The sequence below is a fragment of the Plasmodium fragile genome (genome assembly GCF_000956335.1).
Source record: "Plasmodium fragile strain nilgiri unplaced genomic scaffold supercont1.80, whole genome shotgun sequence".
NCBI lineage: Eukaryota > Apicomplexa > Aconoidasida > Haemosporida > Plasmodiidae > Plasmodium > Plasmodium fragile.
This window is the reverse complement of record NW_012192660.1, coordinates 51,316-75,382: the sequence shown is the minus strand read 5'-3', so window position 1 is coordinate 75,382 and position 24,067 is coordinate 51,316. Positions and strand designations below refer to the sequence as shown.

At 37.0% G+C, this 24,067-nt stretch overlaps 6 protein-coding genes across 6 annotated transcripts; 4 read left to right on the top strand and 2 right to left on the bottom strand.

Annotated features, from left to right (window-relative positions):
• Positions 1-402: 402 nt before the first annotated feature.
• Positions 403-1,745, bottom strand: AK88_04887 (uncharacterized protein; the record flags this gene model as incomplete). The annotated part of the gene is made up of 4 exons (XM_012482491.1): positions 403-492; positions 642-824; positions 1,043-1,188; positions 1,355-1,745. The coding sequence occupies 4 exons, from the start codon at positions 1,743-1,745 to the stop codon at positions 403-405; spliced, it is 810 nt and encodes a 269-aa protein (XP_012337914.1).
• A 1,820-nt stretch (positions 1,746-3,565) lies between these two features.
• On the top strand, positions 3,566-3,847 carry AK88_04886 (uncharacterized protein; the record flags this gene model as incomplete). The annotated part of the gene is made up of 1 exon (XM_012482490.1): positions 3,566-3,847. One exon carries the CDS (start codon positions 3,566-3,568, stop codon positions 3,845-3,847), a length of 282 nt encoding a protein of 93 aa, XP_012337913.1.
• A 164-nt stretch (positions 3,848-4,011) lies between these two features.
• AK88_04885 (uncharacterized protein) lies at positions 4,012-5,892 on the top strand (the record flags this gene model as incomplete). Its single annotated transcript, XM_012482489.1, has 1 exon — positions 4,012-5,892. The coding sequence occupies one exon, from the start codon at positions 4,012-4,014 to the stop codon at positions 5,890-5,892; it is 1,881 nt and encodes a 626-aa protein (XP_012337912.1).
• Positions 5,893-10,159: 4,267 nt separating this feature from the next.
• AK88_04884 (uncharacterized protein) lies at positions 10,160-13,375 on the top strand (the record flags this gene model as incomplete). Its single annotated transcript, XM_012482488.1, has 4 exons — positions 10,160-11,943; positions 12,226-12,319; positions 12,643-12,670; positions 13,260-13,375. The coding sequence occupies 4 exons, from the start codon at positions 10,160-10,162 to the stop codon at positions 13,373-13,375; spliced, it is 2,022 nt and encodes a 673-aa protein (XP_012337911.1).
• A 2,051-nt stretch (positions 13,376-15,426) lies between these two features.
• On the bottom strand, positions 15,427-16,251 carry AK88_04883 (uncharacterized protein; the record flags this gene model as incomplete). Its single annotated transcript, XM_012482487.1, has 1 exon — positions 15,427-16,251. The coding sequence occupies one exon, from the start codon at positions 16,249-16,251 to the stop codon at positions 15,427-15,429; it is 825 nt and encodes a 274-aa protein (XP_012337910.1).
• A 3,496-nt stretch (positions 16,252-19,747) lies between these two features.
• Positions 19,748-20,895, top strand: AK88_04882 (uncharacterized protein; the record flags this gene model as incomplete). The annotated part of the gene is made up of 3 exons (XM_012482486.1): positions 19,748-20,192; positions 20,345-20,506; positions 20,651-20,895. 3 exons carry the CDS (start codon positions 19,748-19,750, stop codon positions 20,893-20,895), a joined length of 852 nt encoding a protein of 283 aa, XP_012337909.1.
• Positions 20,896-24,067: the final 3,172 nt, after the last annotated feature.

The window sequence follows — 24,067 nt, the reverse complement described above, 5'->3', positions numbered from 1 at the left end:
AGCCCCACACAAATTACCTAACAGGACGACAAAGTTTGTGTACGTAGACACGTACACACGCAAGCACAATTGATGAAAATATGAGGGTCACCCTGAGTAATCAGAAGCGTCGCTATGTTGGGTGTAGCACACATGCAGCGTCGCACGCAGCGCAGGACGCGTCGACGTTTCTTCTCTTCTACACGACAATTGAAGCGGTTGTGCGAAGTAGACAGCCAACTTATCATGGCTAGAATAAAAGCATAAGAGTTCCCCAGGGGACCAAAACGCACATCGTATTTCCAGACGTGTATTCATTAGCTGATACGTTAATAGGGGGCACATAAGTGTACTTCTGTTTTCGTCGAGGCGCAGAGGGGGAAGAATACAAGCCCTAAAACATATGCCCCCATTTTTATGCTACTACTTGGGAGGCATCATTACGAAGACGCCTTCAGGAATTTCGGGGCAGTTCTTCATTATGACTTCAACAATGTTATGTTCGACATCTCCCTGAGAAAATGATAAGGGATGGATTGATAAAAAAAATTGGACCACATGGGGGTAGGGTTCACACATGCATACATGTGTAGAAAAAAGTGCGCACAAATGCCGAACACGTGAATAAATTTTATGCAGGCGCAGGAAGGCAGAAGACGTACCTGTATGTCTATCTGGTCGGGGGCCCCATTTGCCCCCTTAATAACGGACGCGCCGCACGCATAGAAGCGTGAAAATATTTTTGCCATTTTGTCCAATTTGACATACGTATGTAACCCCACAACAACAGTGACAACTTTTTTTCGTGCCCGCGTGGTCTTTTGTATAGTAATTTTTTGAGTCGCCTAAAAAAGGGGAAGAAGGAGAGGAGGGGTGGACACGGAGAAGATGTGAAGTGCCCTGCGTGCAGTTGTCAGCCACGGCGCTGACAGAAGCAACTACACGATCAAGGAAAAACACCGTCGACTACATGCAATAACATGCGAAATAAATATACACATGTTGATTTGTACGCCGCTTTTTCACACACAGCTTCGGCGTGGATGTTAGTGTTTGTATTTACATTCTGGGGGGCCTTCTTCGTCTGCCGCTTGTTGCTCGTTTCCCCGTCGCCCTTTACAATGTCATAGTTGTACTTCTCCTTGTTCGCCTCCTTGCACTGGCTGAACGAGTTTCCGTACTCGCAGTATTCGTAAGGCATCCCGCAAACTGCACATGAGGGGGGAAAAAAAAAAGAAAATTTTAATGTTTGCGCGTCCTCTTTTGTACGGGGGAAAAAAGACGCAAAAATTTACATCACAGGTAATACATTATAGAAGCGCACATGCACATTTATTTACACCCCAATTATGCATTCATGTGTACGCAGAAGCACCTTTACAGTAGTCCACGATGACAGGCTCACATTTCGTTGCCTTATTTTTCAACGGCATTTCTGACGAAGCATTCTGATCTTCATTATTTTCATTTAAATTATTCGAAGCATCATTTGCATTTTCGCCATCTGGTAAATTATCTCTACCTTTCTGTTCATCCTTGGAGTCATTACTTTTAATTTTGCTATTACTATCTACGTCGTTTTTATTACTGGCACCCTTCATTCCTTGCTTCTTTCGCTTTTTTTCTTCCTTTTTATCTTTCATTTTTAAGTACCTCAACTTTCTTTGGGATATTTTTTCCTGTCCAGATTCTTCCCCTTCTTGTTCTTCTTCCTCGGCGTCCGACTTTATTTTCATTTTTTCGAATTCATTTTGTAGTTCCTCCATTTTGTGCAAAATGATTGAGCGATCGGTGAGGAGGTTACAGTGCAGCGGTGTGGGGGCGCACACAGTTAAACGATATGTCGGCGGGTCACTTTGTTAGCTGATTCGCCAATTGCTCGTTGCTAAATCCGCAGCAAGGAAACTGCTCTTGTCCTGGTCGTCGTTTCCGTACACAGCTGTAACACTCTACGTTTACCGACCAGGAATATAGTTGCGCAAAAAGAGCAACTTACTCTTAAAAGAAAATTGTTTAATAAACTTTTTACAATGTCCTCCAGGAAAAAAAAAACAGAGGCAGTTAAAATGTTTTGTTCATCATTAAATGGAAAGTTCAAGCAAAAGACAAGGGTGTCCTGTTTGCACGTTGCTACACTCGGGTGAAAAGTGGGCAATCAGCGTACGGTGTAGTGTGGGCTATATGGCAACCCTATCTATGCAACTGTTTGGTGTGGTTCATATGCGTATTGGATCCTTCCATGGAGGCCATGCGTGGGCACTAATGTACCCTGTTCTCAGTGTTGTCGCGATGTGGTATGTTTTGCCTGACAATTGGCACGTCTTCATGGTTCGTTTCACCCACTGCTTCGTTTCTCTGGGCGTATGGTTCCGCTGCAACGATGGTGAACGGTGGATAAAATGTATTTATATAAATGCACAAATTATACGTAAACATTTTTTTTTTTTTTTTTCTCTATACAGCACGCGACGTTCTTCCTTATGACATATGTTTGGCATGTCACATGTATAAGCACAGGTAAGGAGCTGCACAAAAGTGAACATTTCTCAACTCGTGTTATTGTAACTCCGTGCGGTTCATTCATCTTACTTTTTAATTTGGCAAAAACAGGTTCCTTAAACGTTTACCCAGGACAAAAACGCCGTATTCTCACAGTCCCCCTATTTTTGCACGGAGCTCAGTTGCTCAATTGTGTACATCGCGTATGTAATACATTTGTATGTTTTTTTTTTTTTTTTTTTTTTTTTTTTTACTGTTTTATATACAGACACGAATAAAAGCTTGGAATTGGGCTAAAAAAGGTGCAGTTTTTTTTTATGTTAGGATTTTATTTAGCCTAATTTTTTTTTCAAGGCAGAAGTCATCACGTGCAATTATTCGTCATGTTTTAAAGGGTGCCGTATTATTATACGCACGAGGGTTCCAAAAAATTAGCGCATAAAAGTTATACAATTGTTGCCCCTTATGATATGTCCCCACGTACTTTTTTTTTTTTCTTCACTTTATTTCATATGTAACGCCCTGCGCGTCAAAAAAAATATCTGCTTTCCTCCCTATGCATGATCGTTACAGTAGTTTCAACAAAAACAATAAAATAAAAAAAACAAAAAAACAGGCGTGTAAATATACAACAATTTTAACGACGCTGTATCCTAGCATATTTTTTTTTTTTTTTTCAATAACCTTAATATTTTACAAGAAAAAATAATTTTCTGGAAGAAATTTCTATACATAAATAAATATAAGATTGTAAATATGGCATTTATAGCACATTTTGACATTTGTAAGGCAAAATGAGAATAACCTTATTTTTTCCTGTGTGAATCCGCCCGTAAGTATTTATTTGTATAATGCTGACCATTCGTGAGAAGGAAAAAAAAAAAAAAAAAAAAAAGTCCAGAGTTGTAAACAGTAACGCATAAGTATATAAAGCTGTGATAGCATTTTGTAAGAGCCCCTTCTTCAGCAGATGTGCCCAAAATAAAAATAATATAACGTGTGCAATAAGCCAGGACATTTGCGACACCTGCGCCAAGTATGCACAGGTATAGATGAATCAATTTGAGCCAAACATAAACATCTTAACATGTCGTACCTCGTTTTGCTGCAAGCGAAGAATGCTTCTCTAACCCCCTACTCCATTTTCTCGATTTTGAAGTTTATAAAATTGTATAATCCCCTGGTAATACTTCTTTACCAGTTTGTCCTTCTGACCTATGCGAAGACGTACAACAAGAAAATAATAAAGCTGGCCTTTTCGCTCATTTACGTTTGCGCGTACGTGAGTATGTATGTCTCTTCTTCGCCTGAGTTGACCAAGTTACGAACGCTCAATGGGTACATAGCGAAATATATACAGATCACGTAACTCACATGGGGGTGGAGGGGGGCGCACTGACGCTAAGCAAATCTGCACAGGATTCATGCACCCATATGTGCACGCCCTCATATGTAGACATAACTTGTTGGTCACGAATTACAAAGTTATAAAACCCTCCCCCCTTGAAAGCTGTGTCATCTCCCACTCACAACATGAAATTTGAAGAATGCATACATCTGTTAAGAGAAAAGTTTCCACATGTGGATCCCAAACAAATTGAAGACAAAACAAAGTTGTATTTGATCAACAAGGCACAAGCGTGCCACTCGCACGTGGAACAAAATTGCCACATAGATGACCAAGCGGTGGAGGAACTGATTAACATTTTTTATGCAGAATATGGGGAGAAAAAAAGGGAGCAAAATGCACATAATTCAGAGTCGTGGGTGGGCGTGGACGTCAAAAAGGACCAACCGATCGGTGTATCAAAGGAAACACCGAACCCCAGTAACGCAAGGCTAGCGAAAAAGGGCAAAAATGCTGGACAAGTTTCCACACACACAAACAAGGCCGACCTAGTTATTCAAGACATTCATAAGGTTACCAACAGAGGGAAGGACAAGTTTTTGAGGGAAACCCCTGAAGGCAGTAGCAATGAGCTGAAGAAAGGCGGAACAGGAGGAAAGACTGGGGCGAAAAAGAGCATGGGGGTTGATACCACACGGGGAGCAGGAAATACCACAGGTGGTCAGCAAGGTGAGAGGGCAAACAATAATAAACACGGGGCATCAAATGAGGGCGGAAATGGGGAAGAATGTTATAACGCCAAGGGAGTCTCAAATAGCCGGATGAAGGAAGCGGAAAAGAGGGAAGATGACTTAGTTAACGAAGCACAGAATGAGAAAATCGCTGAAATGTGTGCGGCCGAAAATAGTGCTGGCTCGGGAGACATCTTAATAGGCGCGTCCCAAGGAATAGGCAAAGACATTGTGGAAAACGTTAACGCATTGGAAACGTCCAACTCGGCCGATGCACCCAGCGCCACCATGTTCGAAGTGCTCTTCCGAAAATCCCTCCTAGAAAACGACAATATAAAACGGAACATATCATCAAAAAACTTTTACATAATAGGAGAAGACATGCTAGTCAACATTACTATCATCCTGGACCGAATAATATCCGAGCTGATTAATCATTATAAAATAAAAAAAATGAACCCTAGCGAACAGGAACAGCATTTCGAAAATTTTTTCAAAGTTTTATACAAATTATTGAGCAATATAAGTTACAATTCGAAAGAGGAAAAATATAAAGTCATTAAATTCAGTAACAGTCAAATTAAAACGTGTTTTTTAACAAATTGTGAAATTTTTAATTTAACAAAACTGTTATTTGAGATATTAAATTTTAATACGAATAGTTACGGGGTGGGTATTTCCCTTCCGCATGATGATCCCAATGCAAGGCCCGAACAAATGGGAGAAGACATCGCATCGTCGCCTTACTATGTAGACATGATCTGGAAGTTTGAAGACCCCTTTAGCGACAAACAGTCCATACTGTTTGAATTTGTGCTGACCTCCGTTAATATAATTATGATTATGATAAATAAAAAAGTTCCAAACATCCGAATGAGTAAGGAAAAAATATTTCCACCGGATGGAAAAACAGAAAAGAGAATATCACAAGAAAGTGAAATTTCGAAAAAGTACTTTGAAGATCCGAAGAAGTACCTGGAAAAATTATCAAATAATATTTCCCCCATAAATAACAAACTGCTAATTATTCATGAGAAAAAAAAACAAGAACAGCAGGCCTTGAGTGACATTCGTAAATTGCACAATGAGAAATATGCCATACATAAAAATTATGGAAACGGCAGTGTTTCATGTGGAAGAAATTCACATGGCGGCGCATCCAGCTTGAACAATGCATCCCCTGCGGGAAGGATGTGGAGTTTGAATGGAAAAAAAAAAAATCCTTCCGTGGATAATCGTTATTGTACTGACAATGAATTGGCAAGTAAAAATAGCTTACAGAAGGGCACAAAAAAAATAAAGCATTTCTTCAAAAATTTATTTAAAAAAGGGTAACACATTCATCCGTTTGTTGCAACTTGAATGTTTTTCACCAAGTACCATAAGTTTTCCTTTTTTTTTTTTTTTTTTTTTTTTGTATACACAATAGTGTACGTACAGACAAATATGTACATTCATTGCAGTTGGGGAAAATGTGGATTTCCCTTTTTTAGGAAGTTCCAGTTTTGTTTTTAACTTCAAATAGGATAATTACACATACATGTCGCACTTTTTTTATATTGTTATTATTTTTTTTATTTTTGCCTGTATATGCTTATTATATCTTTCCTATTTTTCCACCTACATTTTTGCTTATGTTTTTATTCCTGTCCCAGAAATGGGGCCCTTATGCAGACCTCCATATATGATTTTTACGTCTCTCACCATTATAATCAAACCTTTTCAACTTTCTTCGTATGTCCAATTTATCATAACATGGTGACAATTGGGTGAAGAAAAAGGAAAAAGTTTTTTCATCGTAGTGATCACTGTCGTTGGTGAGTGTTTAATAAGCGTAGGGGTAATTTTTAAACAAACATATAAATCCATGCGTGTGCAAGCGTGCAAAGACATATATTTTCGATGGTGGAAACGGGCATGTCTTTTTCTTCGGGTTGATCTCTCCCGTCTGAGAAAGCCTATCCATGGCCTCATCCCCCAATAGCACAATCGCGTTAACCTATGCATTACATGATGACCCAAGGAATAATTACTGTTTACTCACCGCTGTGGTGTTGCTTAAATGAGTGAACAGAAGTTAATGGCGAAAGGAAAAACAAATAATAAACCACGCCGCATATTATAAAGATTACGGGGCATGTGAACCATTAGGATGTGTACATACATGCATATGCTCGTTCATAATTTTTTCACAATCAATTAGGTAATTCTTATCTTGTTACATTCTCCATCGCACATTGTGAGAGGACCAGGACGGGCTGGCTAAATTCAAATTTTCTCAGACTTTTTTCTTTTATATAACTTTGTTCATGCCAAACATTTTATCATATAAAATGGAGACACATGTCCACATAGCAACATTTGGGGGGAAGCACAATTTCGCTTCAAACAAACGGAACATAAATAATTGTCATAAGTGCAAAGGCTGGGGGGGTTCGCCCTGTTTTGTTATATGAGGGTTAGGAAAGAGTACCTCTTATAAGAACGGCAAGTCTTACAAGCGCCTTGCCACTTTATAGAAAATTGCCACCAGGGTATTTCGTTTTTATACTTACATGATGTGATGAGGCTGCGGGATGACGTTATTATATTGTCACGCGAATAGATATGCCTAGCCAACACTATGTTGTGATGTCTTACTGAGTATGAAAACTCTAACCAGAGTGACCCATTAGAGGCCCTTCTTTTACATACAGTTAGAATAACCTAATTGCAGGGCGGAAAAAATGACCTTTTTGTGCCTATAGGAAAGCAATATTATATTATACCAATATTAGGTTAAATTACAGGCAAACGGAAACCACTTGTTTTTTATTATATTTATTTTTTGCTTTACATTGTTTTAGAAGGTAATAAGAACATAAAGAACACCGAGGTCGTGGGAAACTTTATTTTTTATACTCCAAAAGTTTCAACCATTTAGGCGATTATATTCGCTTAAAACGTGAAAAAGCCCATTGACAAAAAAAAAAAAAAGGCAAGGAAAAATAAGCAGGAACAAAAACAGGTATGGAGAAAAAGTTTTAGGGTTGCCCTAAAAGGAAGGCTCACGCCACGGTGCTTATAAAAACATAAATAATGTAATATGTATATTTTTTGGTACATGCGTTTTTAATGTTCATGTTTGTGCGCCACAGGGATATACATGTATATATATTATATATATAATAATAACTTATGCATTGCGCTTTTTAATTATTAAACTGTAAAAGGTGCTTTTGCCCCTTAGGCCGCTCCACTATTATTACCGTATGTGCTTCTTGTACGCAACGCTTGCGTGGTGCCTCCAATTTCCGCACCTGCTGCCGTTTCAGCGCGCACTGTACTTAGAACACGCGGCAGTATGCGCGTACCGCATTTGTATGTATTTGGTATGCATAGCACTACTGCGTCGTGACTGATAGCATCACAGCACATGATTGGCTCGTACGTAGTACGTGCAGCACCCACGTTTAGTCTTCGCCAGGTAATATGAATTTATGGATACTCCATTTTTTTACCCTCTCCATAGAATTTAATTATGGGGACAGGAGAAGCGACAAAAAATAATTTTCAAAGCGGAAACAATATATAATATATTATGAAACGTTAAAAACACAAAACCAAAAAAAAAAAAAGAAAACCAAACCCAAAACAATACCAACCAAAACCAAAAACAAAATAAAAAAAAAACTTCTTTGTGAAAGCAATTAAATTCGTTTTTTCCTGCAAATTTTCGAGTATTTTTAAAAGCTGTATGTTTCATTTTTTTGTTACTTTCAAAGTATTTTTTAAATATTAGTTTCTTATATATATATATATGTATATATATACATACATATGTACTTTTATACATACATTGTTACATATATATGTTTTGCTGAAGGGTAATGAGTACAAAAGAGTTTACTTAGCACAAATTTACAGAAGTAGGCGCAACGTATATGCATAGCATACATACGTGGGTTGCGTATATATGAGTAAAAACGCACGTGGCCGCATCGGCATGGGAAATTTATACCTAGTTGTTCATATGCTGTGCTTGCGCTAACTTACGTAAGCCATATGCGTATGTGATTGCCCCTGCCCGTGTAATATTCACGTACTCCGAGCGCGTCACGTACATGTATATACTATGGTTTATTCATATAATAAAAATACATACGTGTTACATACGTACTTACTTTACGTATGTATGAAAACGCCCACGCGCTTTGTGCTATAGCAGAAGAACCAAAGTGCCAGAGCAGAGATTACTACTTTAGTAGAGAAATTAAAGTTTAACTAATTAAGAATTAAATAGTAAAAATTAAGAACATATAAATTCAAAGCAACTACATATTTATTTTGGTTTTTGTTCCATCCTTTTATTTTATTCTTTTTTTTTATTTGTCCCCCCTGGAGAAATTGATTGGCCTTTATATGCATATGTTTTTGCTAAGGTTGTATGTATAGTAGTTATATATGTATATAAGTGTATGTGAAGATACCCCTACTGCGTATGCGCGACTTAGTTGTATGCAAAAAAAAAAACACGTAATTGTTTTAAAGCCATATGCATATATAGCATATATACATATATAAACATAATTGTGTATGCATATTTACACGTGTACCATACTCTCCTGCGCTCTACCTACATTATACTCGCGTTTATAAAGGAGAAAAAGAGAAAGGTATGCATATATACCATTTGATGAAAAGAGCGTGACAAGAATTCCCTCTAAACCGCCTCACATCAGCGCGTGTATTGGACAAAAGCACCAACGTGTGTGATCAGTAGTACATATCTACATTCGCAATTAAGCATATATATATATTTTTTACACACGTACGTACGCAAGAAGGTGTGCTTTTTTTCTGGCAAACCCCGCATCCCTGTGGTTCATAACAAAAATCTGTCTTGGAAAATCACAATTATCAGTGTGAGAACAATTTGACTTGAAACAAAAAAAAAAAAAAAAAAAAAAGCCACGCGTGTGTGTTTTATCTGATTTTTCTCCAAAGGGGTAACACAACAGAAGGTACAAATTTGAGCGAGAGTAAGGGTGATACAGTTACTCAACAAGCGAGCAGATAATCGTGTGTATAGGAAAAACAAATATACAAAAGAAGTGTCAGGGGAAATAAAAATCAACTGCAGCGTGAAGGAACACACGTACCAGATTATCAACCGTAACAACGTTGTTATAAAACATATCGCAAGGAAAATCCCCAACCATATGAAATATTAACGAGATTATTGTGTTTTAAACATAAGGCAGGCATCTTTGTTTCGTATTATATTAACCCCCTTTGTTTTTTGATCACTCTCTAATTAAAGCAGATTCATCTTCCTTGTTCCACCCATATAATTATATATATAAATATTTGTCTATTCAAATTTTATACCCCCTTCGGAAGCCCACTATATAAATAGATACCCTTTTTTTTTTTATTGCGTCCTATCGAAAATGGTAAGAAAATGAATCTGTAGATTCACGGGCGCGTTAAGCGCATATATGTGGGTCGTGAGGAGCCCCTCGTTTTCATTTAAAAAAAATGGCGTAAATGAGCCATATAGGCTGATAAACGTGCTGACGTGCGAAAGTCCCCATTGTGCACCACTTATACCACCCCTATCATGCCACCCCCGCAGAGAATCCTCCTTTTTGGTGACGAAAACTTCAGCTTCTGCAACGGCTTCCTAGCCGAGCACGATGAGGACATTGTTGAAGTTTGTAGTTGTTTAAAAGAAAATGAATTAAAACAAGAAAGTAAGACTAACATTCAGGCACTAAGCAAGAATGTAATTATCCACTATGGCATTAACCCAGTTCAGTTAAAATCTAAATTCCCTCCGAATACGTTTGATGCGCTATATTATATTTTACCCGGGTTGTCATTTCATGGACATCCAGATTTTATCGATCCACAAACGGAAATGTTTAAGTTACGTTTAAATTTGTTTTGTTTTAGTTTTTTAAAAAGTAGTAAAAATATAGTCAAACCTGATGGTTATGTGTATATATTATTTCCTGACGAAGCTTCCGCGCAGAGTGGCAGTGGGCTACCTGTGAATGATGGAAACGTCGATGGCACGAACAATAATAATGACATGGAAAACAGCAATCAAAATAATGACAACAGCGAAAATGTCGAAGGAAACAGTAACCCTAACAATAATACAAACAATGCAGTGTCGGAGGGACTTGGAGATGCTGCTCAGGGCAAGAAGCACGGTCTACCCTTCCTGCCTATAGAACCGAAAAAGTTAGCAAAATTTTGTAACGTCACAAGAGACTACAGTAAAGATTATAATTTAAACCTTGATGTGCATGAGAATTGGCTACCCGTCCTGTTCAACATGCCAGTTGTGAACGAACTGCCCGACTGGGTAAAGACCTGTAAGTACTACTGCTTCAAAATGACCGAGTTGCCAATCAATAAGAATAAAAATAACAGAGGCGCAGGTAATAACAATATGGGAGATGCGGGAAATATGGGCAATGAACAGAACCAAGATGATGACAATCAAAATAAGGATGATGAAAGTGGAGGCGCAAAGAGGGAAGAAGGAAAAAATGACGAAGAGAAGAGGCAAGATGGGGACGAAGGAAACGATAACAATAATGCTAATAATAACGATATGAATGCGCAGGGTAATGAAAATGCCGGAAATAATGCAGAAAACGAACCAAACAAAGATAAGGAAAACGACCCTGATGAATACAATGTTTTGAAAATACCTCCCCAGGTGTTTGATTACCCCATCGAAAAACTGGGGCATGTGAATGAGTGCTTCTTGTTTAAGCTATATTCTGTAAACAGCAAAAGTGTCCTTATTTCGAGGCTGACTCTCAAGTACGATCCCAGAATTTCAGGATGGAAAGGAGACAATAAAATTAAGAAAGACATGCTTAACATGAACATGTCCATGAACATGGGAAACATGAATATGAACAATATGAACATGATGAAAAATATGAACAACCTAATGAATATGAATAAATTTAAAGGAGGAAAGTACAAAAATAAACAACCGAAAAATGATTTCCAACAGCAGTTTAAAAATAACTTAATGCAAAATAATATGAACTATTCATTAAATAAAAAAGGAAATATGAATCTCCCTCCGCCTCCCCCAAATAATTTGAATATGCAACCAAATAATGTGAATATGCCAAATCAGAATATGAATTATAAACAAAATAACTTTCCATTTGTTAATAATTTTAAAGGCATGCCGAATAATTTATCTCAAAATGTACAAAGTACTATGACGAACATTCCGATGAATGTCAATCCGAACCTCTCCAACAACATGATGAACCCCTACCTTAATGGAGCCTTCAACAACAACTTCAGGAACAACATGTACCAACAAAACATCCCCATGCCTCCCCCCATGGGAAACTTTAACAAAAAGTAAGGTGCGCGGTGGAGCGCAGAGAGGGAGGGATGCTGTGTAATCTTGTGGAAAATGTCGAGGGAGACATATACAGTGCTTTTTGTTTGTCTAGGTGTTAAGTGCTAGCACGTGGATACCAGGCAAGACGTGCCGTGGCGTATACATAGTCTCATTGACACAATAAATATGCAAACGGAGGAGGACTAGAGGGAAGAAACGCTTTCCATTCCGCGTCCTTCACTTGCAAATTTGCCACGCATTACTTGCATTTTTTTTTCCCCTCATTTTTGTTGTTATAGAATGTACCAAGGCCACAACATGAACATAAAGAGAAAAAACGACATGTACAACTGCGACAATATGGAGAAGACCTACGACAACTACATCATGAAGGTAACATAGATGATGGAATGGGTTTGCACGTGGGTCTATTTTTACTTCCCCTTTTTATTTGTGCTCCCTGTGTGGTCCATTTGTGCACAGTTTTTTTTTTTTTTTGTTTTTTTTTGATGCGTCAATTTTGTTCCATTTAGATGGCGAATTTTGTGTGTATATATATTTTTTCCTCCACTATACATGGTGTTTGCGCGGCTTACCTTTCTTACGCTTGGTGTTTTAGTGCCCCCGGGGTTGTAAATTGTTTATCATCCCTCCAGCCTGCTCTATGCGTTTGCTTCACTCCTGCTGGTATCTTTACTTCATCCCCGTTCCCGCAGGAAAACTACAAATCAGACGATGACAACAGTAATAATTACGCTGCGCCTTTTTAATATACGCGATATATTTGTTCCTACGCGACGGGACTTAATTTTTGTGCACATATATAAACTGCATGTGCATCTGAGTGTGCCAACATGTCCTTGCGTTACCTATACATGTGAACCCTGTCGTGTGTGAGGAAATAAATTAAGTGAACTGAACAATTGAAAACTCACGAAATTAAGACAAATAGGGATAACAAAAGAGACTTTTTTTTTTTTTTTTTTTTTTTTTTTTTTTTTTTGTTTGGCACCAACCTTTTTAAAAAAAAAAAAAAAAAAAAAAAAAAAAAAAAAAAAAAAAAAAAAAATTTTTTTTTTTTTTTTTTTTTTTTTTTTTTTTTTGAAATGTGCGAACCGCATTTAGTAACATAGCAAAAAGGAAAAAAAAAAAAAAAAAGAATTAAAACCCACTATAAAATAATATGACCATTATTTAAAAAAGTCTTGAAAGAAATGCCAACCGCATGCTTAAGATAATTACTTGAGCTTGAACACCCATATATGCACATGTCCCATGTGTGCAATTCGTATGCGCCGTATGTACATATGTGCGAAACTGTTTTGCTTCTCAGATATGAACGTCAATGCGTGTAACGATGACTACGATCTAGATCAGTGCGATTACAACGCGGGCAACTTAAAGAACATGCAGAACAAAAATGCAGAAGATGCTGATTATTACTTGTAATAAAAGAAAATTGAGCAAAAAAAAAAAAAATAAATAAATCCGCCGCAATGCGTGCATCATGCATTGATCAGCGTGTGGCATTGTAAATGTGTGTAAAGCTGAACGAAATGATAACAAAAAAAAAAAAAAAAGAGACCCTGTCATAAATTATTTTTAAAAATGCACACCCTTTTTTTCTTCCCATTTCTTCACCAGCATGAAACAAAGATCAAGAGAACCGAACCATTACGGTACATACTAGAAAACTAGCCATCTACAATCGAAATGACAAGTACAACGGATAGAGCTGCGCGTTAGTTGTCCACCCATTGCGCTTTACCGTACTCAAGGCGTGACTTTTTAGTTGCTCACTCATTCATCACGTTGTCCAACTTGCACATATTTGTATTGTTAAGAGAGATAACCGCGGTTTTACGTATTTTGTTTATCGTTGTTGTGGAAGCCCTTGTGACAATTACTGTCGCTGTTGCCAATTTTTTTTTTTTTTTTTTTTTTTTTTTTTTTCGAATTAGTGCCATTTCTCATGTGCGGATTTTTGTGAAACATTTTTTCGAGCGCAAAAAATGTTGCCTGCATAAATGTACACTTTACACCCCATGTGTGGATGTGTGGATGGGTCTGCCCAGCAAGCGATGCCGTGGCTCTTATTTTCTCCCCTTCATGCAAAAAAATATAATAAAATAAACATTAAATATAGCAACGTATAACCTTAACAAACTATTTACATGCGAGAAAAATTAAGCATTCCAACAAATTAAAAAAAAAAAAAAAAAAAAAAAATAGCTAGTCAAACATATATATCTGTCTAGCGCAGAAGGTACATAAAAATGGTAAAACAAAATGAAAGCAATTGCAGCGTGCAATACGACTCTATTAAATTTCTTTCCTCTTCCTGCATATATTTTCATGTGGCAAACGCTAATGCTGTACGGTACATAATATGTTCATGCACACCAATTTGAGAAACAATTTGAACTATCTCCCCAGAAGGATGAAACACATCATTCCACGGTGTCTTATGAAAATAAAAGAGTAAATAACAAATATTACCCCTCATTAATTCTTTTAACGATGCATGGGAAGAAGGAAAACCGTTTGTGCTATTTTGTATAAGAATGGTAAGGTTGGGGGTGGGTTGGCAAAATGGAACGATCGCTTATCTTAATTAACTGATCGATGGGGACCTGTAGAAGGTTTCCACCAATTGTTGTGCTTTTTTTTAAAGGTTTAATAAAAATGTGTTATGAATAATTTAGTTCTTCAAAAATGTGGATGCTGTTGGACTAATACACGATTTTATGGTTACAAAATGGGGGCGGTGCTAGCACGTTCCACCAGTGGCGGATGTGCACCAGAGCGTACGTATTTTGTGCGCAGCTGATTGGCGGCAGATACGCCACCTATACGCATAAGAACACTTATGCGTACTGCGCATCCATTAATGCGTTCATGTAAAATTAAAGCGAAAAAAAACATATCCCCATATCATCCACTTTTATAAACTCATATGATATATATATATACACACACAACTTACATACATACGCTCTCGTACGATGCATATTTTGTGTGGTTATATATTTTACACACCCGGATACGACACACGTATGCATGTTCAAATAAAAGGGGTGATAAAAATTAATAGAGGGGGAAAAAAAAAAAAAATTGGCGAATGGGACTTGTGATAGGAAAACAATTATTACAAAGATTAAAAATGGAAAAATGATAAGTTCTACCGGGAAATACTAACGGATATATAGGGAGATGTATGTGAAGGAGGGCAAGCGCGGGGTTATAGCTAAATGCATGTTATTGTAGACATGTTGCCAAAGGGGCGGTAAATTTTCTGCACATAAATGAAATTTCTTTCTTGGCAATAATGACGCAAAATGGAGTTCTACATATTATGGAGGGCAGAATTGTGCAAGCTCCATACATGAAAGGGGGGTGGATAACACAATATCTTTTTCCCCTGTTCGTATCTCGATCCCCTCCTCCCCTTTTTCGCGTTCCTATTTTTCCCCCGCAAGGCCACATCACAAACACTCTGCTCAGTTATTTTTCAAGGAAACCACTTGGGTATCTGTGTCAAGCTTAAAGACGTTTGAATGCTTCTTAATAAAGAAGCCCAATTTCATTTTCAGTCCTTCGGGTTTCTTGACTTTTCCTAACTCTGGCAATTTGCACTTTCCATTTTTTTTTAAAAATGCAACGAGGTCTTTTTCATACTGACTTTCGTCAAACAATTTGGATTTTTTGGATGGGCCATCATTTTTGTTATCCAGAGATCTCTTATTTTTGTTTTTCTTTTGTCCGTTCTTTTTTTTCTCTCCTTTGTTTTTGGTCCCATCTTCATCATCCTCATCATCGTCATCTTCATCATCGTCATCCTCATCATCATCTTCATCATCCTCATCGTCATCATCCTCATCGTCATCGTCGTCATCTTCTCCCTCTTCATCATCTTCATCGTCATCATCATCGTCGTCATCATCCTCATCATCATCATCGTTATTTCCTACATTCGTTTCGTCATCTTCATCTAAAGCATTTTTTTTTTTCTTTTTTCCAAATCCGTTAGCTAGCGAATTTTTCAGCGTATTTTTCCTGGTAAGCAGTCTAACCTCTTCATTTTCATATTCATCATCTTCATCTTCCAACTCTTCATCTTCCTCATCATCGTCATCCAGATGATCCTGACCAAATGACACTTCGTAATATCCAACAATATGGACTTCGTTTTTACTACCACTGGTTTTTAGCTTCACTTCATTATCTAGCATTAAAAATATATCCAATGCTGTATCTTCGCACACATTTTTTTGCAAACAACAAATGTTATAGCATCCATTGGCATCTTCCACTTGTACATACATCTTTCCTTCATCTTGTGGGTTGTTTAAGCATGCTCTGGACAGATGGATAACGGAGTATCCGTCCTTAATCTCCGGTATGACGGTTTCGTCTGCTTTAATTACTTTTCCTGCGTACAAAGTAAACAAGAGCGGGAGTTAATAAAAAAACAAAAACAATGCACATGGGGGCGAAATTCAGATGGATGAAGAATTGGGGTTCATATTTAGAAAGGCGATTTCGTTTTTCTATAATAAAAAATGCTAGACGCGTAACGGCACTTTTATATATGTACATAATATCTATTTATTCCACTCTTCCTATATGTAACATGACACATAAACAGCCTCTATAATGCAAGGGGAAAATGACTACCCCCCTTCTTTAGGGCGGTGCGGGGGCTGAAAAGTACGCATGAGCAAAAATAATCAAGGACAAGGTCCATAAATCGGGGGATCTCAGATAATGCAAAAAGCGTCACCCACATGAGCATGAATGAGGATAATGACTAACACAACATCAGCATGAACAACATACAAGCGCAAAAAATGAACACAAGGAAAATAAACTTAATGGTACATTTTCAACTTTGCAAAAATGCAGTCTCACTGGGCACATGCCAGCGCGACATGATGTAGGTGTTTAGATGTCGTTAGGCCGCAGATCACTTACCGTAAAACATTTTGTGCTGCTTAGGGGGTTATAATTTTTTACGTTGTGGAGTTGTTGCTTTTTTTTTTGGCGCGATTTGGCACTGTTTGGGATTTTTTTCCTTCCAAAGAAAAGGTACTTCCTTCTTTGAACAGATGCAACTTTGAAAAAACACCGGTCAAAAATATACGCTTGGGGGGGGATGTTACTTTCTGTTTAACAACAGAGGAGGCATGAATTAATTTTTTTTGTTCTTTTTATTATTTTACAATCCTACATGGATGGGGATATTTATTTTTTTTTTTTGTTATAATTTGTTCAAGCAAATTATTTTGAGAAAAAGAAAACGTTCGTTTCTTGCAAGAGAAATGTTATACAAAAATGCGACGGGAAATAAATTCGACATAAAAAAAATAAATCTACAAATGTAGGGGCAGGAATATGCGCAGTTGAATTTTTTGCGTACCATAAAGAAAAAGGATACGTTTTTATAAAAGCAAGAGAAAGATTAAAAGAAGATTATACATTCATATGTATATATTATTTATTTTGTATGCTGCATACCGTTTGTTTAAATCTTTTTTTGTAAACTCATGTAGAGCGGCTATTTTGCCCAGCTCAATTTTTTTTTTTTTTCGTGACAAATGTTTGCACCATTGTACGTATATTTGCATGAAGGGACGGGTCCACATTATACTATATATTAGGGGTTCAGCTGTTCATTTTTACGCGGACATGTGACCCACAGATGTTGCGCCGATGTGCTCACAAAGCGTACGGGGGGAATGTTTCCTATATAAATGCTGCAGTATACTGTGCCTTATAAAATACACTGCACTGATGTTCTTCTATGTGGCCACGCGAACGCGTACCCATATGTCGTTATGCATATTATTTATTAATGCGTTGAAACAAAAAGGAAAAAAAATATCGCATGCAAAGTTCACTTGAAAGGATGGGGCGAAAATTTTAACCTAGTGTTAAAAGTTATGTACATATATATACATATTTATATAGTATCGTGATTTTTGTTTACTTTTTCCTACTGCCTTTTTCTACATTTTTTTTGCAAATTCACATCGTGTGGTTTAAATGGGAAAAAGTCTGTGGCTCACGACGGCAAGCCGTATTTTACATATTCCCAATTTTGTGCAACTGAAAAATAGCTAAAATGGATGTTTTTTTTTTTTTTTTTTTTTAAAGTACAACCATTTGGCTAGTAAATAAAAAAAAAAAAATTGCTGCCTTTTCTTTTCCACAGCGGAAAATGAGAAAACATACAAACATGGAATGTTCAAAAAAATGTATACTCTTTTTGGCCACTACATAAATAAAAATATGTTAGTGGATCTTTCCCCTTTTAATGAATCGCACGTTACTCTTTAATTACGCCGTCCAGTTGCCACTTCGCTGTTCTCATCATTTGATTGTTATAAAAAGAAACAATAACAAACGGGAATGTATGTGACGTAGGGAAATATATGCTTCACAAAATGACGCAGTTCGAAATGTCCGTTTGTCCAAATATTACATGTGTAAGCAAACAACTTTGTGAAATCAAAAAGGGGAGCGAAAGAATATATGTCCAGTTTTTGCATCCCAACGCAATGGCACACCATAAACATATAACCCGTGTCCCAAAGAGCTAGAAAAGCGATAAATTTATATCGTGCTAACGCTCGCGGAAGGGGACCAATTTATGCTTTGTACCCATATTTGAAGCAATTACGACACTTCCGACGCACCCTTCTTTGGAGGTCCAAATTGGTGTTAAGGAATTTATCCATTGCATTTTGTTAAAAAACTGAGGGGAAAAACGCGTCCCTTTGATCCCCGTCCTCCCCAGTGCTGTTCCTACTAATGTATACGCGGCTATACGCCATAACAAGAACACGACAACTTTGCGAACAGCTCCTTACCTGATTTGATTCGTTCACGAGAAAATGATGAAACTTTTGTTCAGTGCAAAATCGTAGAAAAATATTCTCCCTGTGTGCATTCTTCCGCGCTTTGCTGCGCTGTTCGCTTTCCCTGTTCTTCCCATTTTCGTTCTCCACTAACGGAGTCAACTCCCACCTGTGTGACCGTTAAACGTTGCATAAATTGTGCAAACTTCTGCACCAACACGTTGCCATTTATCGACACATACGGCTAACCAGGTGGCATGTTTTTTTTGTTCCTGCCATTTTACGCGTTTTCGTACAAAAAAAAAAAACACAGATATACTGCTGACTCCACTCCATTCGCATGGAATATGTAATGCTCGTGGCTTTCCATACCAGGGTAGAAATTTTACCCAGTCCATCATTCGACTATTAATACGCGCAAAAGGCATTTGCTGCATGTTTGCGGGCGATAGTGCAGGCAGCAACAAGCAAAACAAAGCGCATACCACGCCAAACGTGCCAAGTGAAAAAATGAAAAGTAACAATTGTGAAAATCGGAAACATCTCAAACGTGAAGATTTCGCTTGTTGAATTATCCAAAGCTGGCTTAAGAAGTTCCGTGCGACTTCAATGTATTCCCCCTCACGCTGAACACAGTTCACTTGTCGCGAATTCTTGCCGCTAGATGACGCATAACTCAATTAGAACGCATTTATGTATTATGAAAAAAAATCATGTAATTTTATTTTGACTTCAGTTTTGCTGCGTTCCTACGTTAGTTCTTTGGCTAGGTGTGTGTCTGCACAGTACGACCCTAACATTTTAATCATTCATTTGTTAAACCGCCCTTCTTTACTGCTCCTCCATGGTGTACGCATTTGCGTAACTCCACCCCCAAGAGCACATTTGCAATTAAATTCGTCACACAAATCAACAGCTGTTGCCAATACTACACCTTAGGCGGATTTTAAAAAAAAAAAATATGGAAAACGAAAAGCACGAAAATATGCTACTCGCCATTGCGCGAGATTTTCAGTCGATAGACAATTTTATAGAAACCTTTTTGTCATTTCTTGAACACAAAACTGATTATTTCCACGTAATGCTTAATGAGGATGATATAGGAACATTGGTCAAAAAGTATGATGGTACTGTAGGGAAGGACATTTTAAATAATAACAAATGTGGATTCAAAGCGCATAGCAGAGAACAGAACCTAATGAAGTCATTTAGAAAACACCAATTAAATTATATTATCAAAAAGCAGCCCTATTTAATTGAAAATGAAGACATGAGGAACAAATATTTACCTTCATGTGATGAGTTAAAAAAATTGAATACCTCAAAATTCTGCGAAGTGAAAAATAAACAGAACGATATGCAGAAGAAGGTAGAAACTGGACCGACACCGATTAGTGTCTCTGCAAGTAATATATTATTTAGAAATATCGTTAAGGGAGAAAATCACCAAAACGTAGCGATCGTCCCTAGCGGATGGGGGATAACAAATATGTGCAACGTGTTCTAAGCATACATGCGCATAGATACTCATACATATGCCATATGCACCCCCATTTAGGTGAAACCCACATATCAACCTGGAATGGCGGGCAAACTGAGAAATATCTCTGGAATCAGGCGCTAAACGAAATTAACATAGAAATGCCGCTCCACACCGAAATAAAAACTAGCGAAATGAACGTCCAAATTACGAACAAAAGCATTAAAGTGTATCACAAAAGTAAGACGAAGAAGGAAGGGGAAACAGTTTTTAACACTCCTCTGCAACGTTCTTAAAATGTGATGTGATCTAATTTCTTTAATGGTTATATGGAGTTTACTTTTTATATTTTTTTTTTTTTTTCACCCCACTTGCACCCCGCAGATGAACTAAAACTGGAAGGCAACTTTTATGAAGAAGTGAATAAGCAGGAATGCATGTGGCACATAGAGGACAAGAAAAAGCTAATTATTTTTTTGGAAAAAAAAAGAGACAACTGGTGGCCATGTGTAATAATCGGGGACCCAGAAATAGACACTTCCCAAATTGAGTCCAAAAAGAACTTAACCGATTTTGATGAAAAAACGCAAGGAGAAATACGGAAATTTTTGCACCAGCAGAAAATGTAACCCTATATCGAAAATACAGTATTTTATATTTTTATGCATAAATATATGTACTTGACAGATATGGAATTGGACAAGCACATTTTTGCGTGTACGTCTATTCCTGCGTCTTCTGCTCATACATGCAGTTCTGTAAAAAAGCATATTTGCATACAAATAAGACGCGATTACAAAAAAGAAAAGCATGTATGCGCAACTTATTGCTGTAGTAATAGTGCTGTAGCTAATATATATGCTTATATGCCCTTTTTTCGTTCAATGTATGTAGAAAAAATGAAGGAGCCAAATCACCTGAAGAATTAAAGGCGCAGACAATGCTGAAAAATGCCATGAGCAGTAAGGGATATCCATTTATGAAATAAATTTTGGCCACAGGAAATTTAGACGTGATTTTCCCAAATTATTAGTTAATTTTTAAAATTTGAAAAGTTTTAACTTGTGCCTATTTGTGAATCTGCCTGTCCGCTGATGCACCACCATGTACTTATATACATGTATTAATTTATTTGCCGCTACTGGCAGTTCTTCCCCCTACCACATACTCACCATGTGCACATCACATTATCATTAAACATGATAATTTTGCCGAAAGAAAAATCGGAAAAATGGCTTTCCTAAAGAATTATTCTACCGAAATGGTGATGTTCTGTCTGCATGTATTGTTAAAAATGTTGTTTCTCCCATTTTTCTTTTTTTTTTTTTTGTGTTTTTCTTGTTTGGTGTTTTTTACGAAATGTACTCAATTGGTTTCATGTGAGCAATCTATATTCAAAGCCAACCTTCGTGCTTCATTTCAATGACAAATGTTCATTGAACAATTAGTGTGCAACTAATATCCCTTTTAGCCGTTATAAGAGTGATGAGTAGAGGCATCCCCATTTTACGAGAATTTTAAATATAGTTATTTTCCCCCATTTAACAGCAATATCAAAAATAAGTAAAAATGAAACAAAATAAAATGAACCTTCTGGTTCTCATGTATGATCGATCGCTTTTGGGATATCTCCATTCACTAACCTTTTTTGGAAGAACGTATATAATACTATAGGTGAAACCTGGAAATCAAACAATACAACTAATACGGGCTCTATCCATTTTATGTAAACAACTAACTATTTTTTTTTTTTTTTTTTTCATCATTTGTTCAGGCGATTTTTTCGGTCTGATTGGCTAGCTATTTTAAAGCGCATCCGTATTATTTCCCTTTTTCCTTTAATTTTTGCCATGCTAAAATGTGTGCAGTTGGTCACATTGTTTAAGCTCTTCATACGTTGTCTTAACAAGGATGACGTGAATAAAGAACAACGATTCGTAGTAAGTTCGCGCGAGCATTTTATAGACCCTTATTTTAACGTGTGTACACAGGCACTTCCATTCGGATTGCATTTTCCCGAAATGCTATTGATGTACCTATGTGCGGATATATAAGCATATGCAAATTCGTGTTCGTATAAAAATGGCATTGTAGTTCCCTCCTCTATTTGTGTATTTGCAGAATTGTCAGAGGAAGGATCACTTGTTTTACAGTTACACCACATGGCACATATGTATGCACATGTCGATATCATGCATGATTTTCCTTTGCTCTTCCTTTGTAATAGAGCATTTTATGTTTAATGACAGCCACGGACCTAGCAGCTCACTTGGAAGAACAAAATTAATTTGTTATGCGGTTCGCTGGGAGCTGTCAATATTGTTTCCTCGTAGGACATGCCGCATGCGCAACATGTGCCACATGTTACTTTTGGCCTTTCCGTTTAGAGGAAACCATTGCCTTTTAGTTTTATCCCATTTTGAATATTAAAAAGTGGTATTTATAGGAGCACTTTATTTTTAGCATATCTACAACGGTGTTGCTTTTCCTTTTCAAAGTTGACGCAGGTTTAAAGTTTACAGAATTGTGTGTGAATGCTTGTAAAGTTTGTGCAACTTGCGCGAAAAAAAAAAAAAAAAAGAAGCAAAACGAAGCAAACGAAATTATCCGCGTTTATCCCATTATAACCATTTTATACCTCTGACTGCCGAAAAAATGTGTACACATACAAACGAGGAAAAAAAATTGCACTTGTATGATGCGTATAACTGCATGTTTCACATACACAGGGCGAACAAAGCATATACAATTTTGGGAAATTAATTTTTATTCATATTCAACCCATCCTTTTCTGTGCTGTTTTGTACTTTTACTTTACTTTTTTTATTCTTGCAGTTTTCGACTTTATGTTGTGTGTGCCCCTGAAAGAATTGCACTTGGTGAATGCAATCACCCCAATGTGGGTAGGCGTTCCCTTTGGAGGACATTTTCCTTTTCCGCTTTTTTTCGCAACAGATTTTTGCTGTCGTGAAAGTAGAAATGTTCTTTTTTTATTTTTCTTCTTTAAAAAAAGTGGAGGAAAAAAATTGGAGTGATGTAAATGTATGTACAAATATATGAATATACCCATGTATATGTGCGCATCGTGTAAACAGCCTTCCCCCGCCCCCCCTCCTCATATTGAACTGTTGTGTACTCTCAGATCACTTTTTTTTTCACCCGTTTTTCCTCCCTGCAATTTGCAAATGTTGTCATTAACGTCGTAATATGTGAAGGTGTACATGCGTAATTCTGCTCTTATTTTTTTTTTTTTTTTTTTCTTTTTCCCCCCTTTCTTTTTTACATTTGGTTGCAACTTTTAAGAGGCAACAAGTATATACTAATATGTACTTACATGCGCGGATACGCGACAAACATAATGTTGTAATAAGTAGTGTTTGCCTACATGAGTGTGTTTATACATATATAAAAAAACACGTATTTATGTGCGTGCGTGGGTATGTACACATGTACAGCACCACAGTATATCTCAGATTTTTTCCGCCCATAGCAAGTCGTTTTGTTCTTTTTTTTTTTTTTTGTGAGGACTTGCAATTTTTGAAGCACTTAATATTACGATGGCGTTTTGGTAATAATGTAAAGTATAGAGAAACCAAGAAAAAAAAATTCAACTGTAAAAATTGTTAACACAGCAGAATATGAGTACACGGAAAATATAATGTTATGAGAACATTGTTACGTGTTAAATGTGAAATTTGGATTTTAAACTTTTTAAGAAATGACATGGAGAAAGAACATTTCTAAAAAGAACAACGAACCAACAAGGAAAAAAAAAAAAAACAACTTAGGAATAACAAGAAA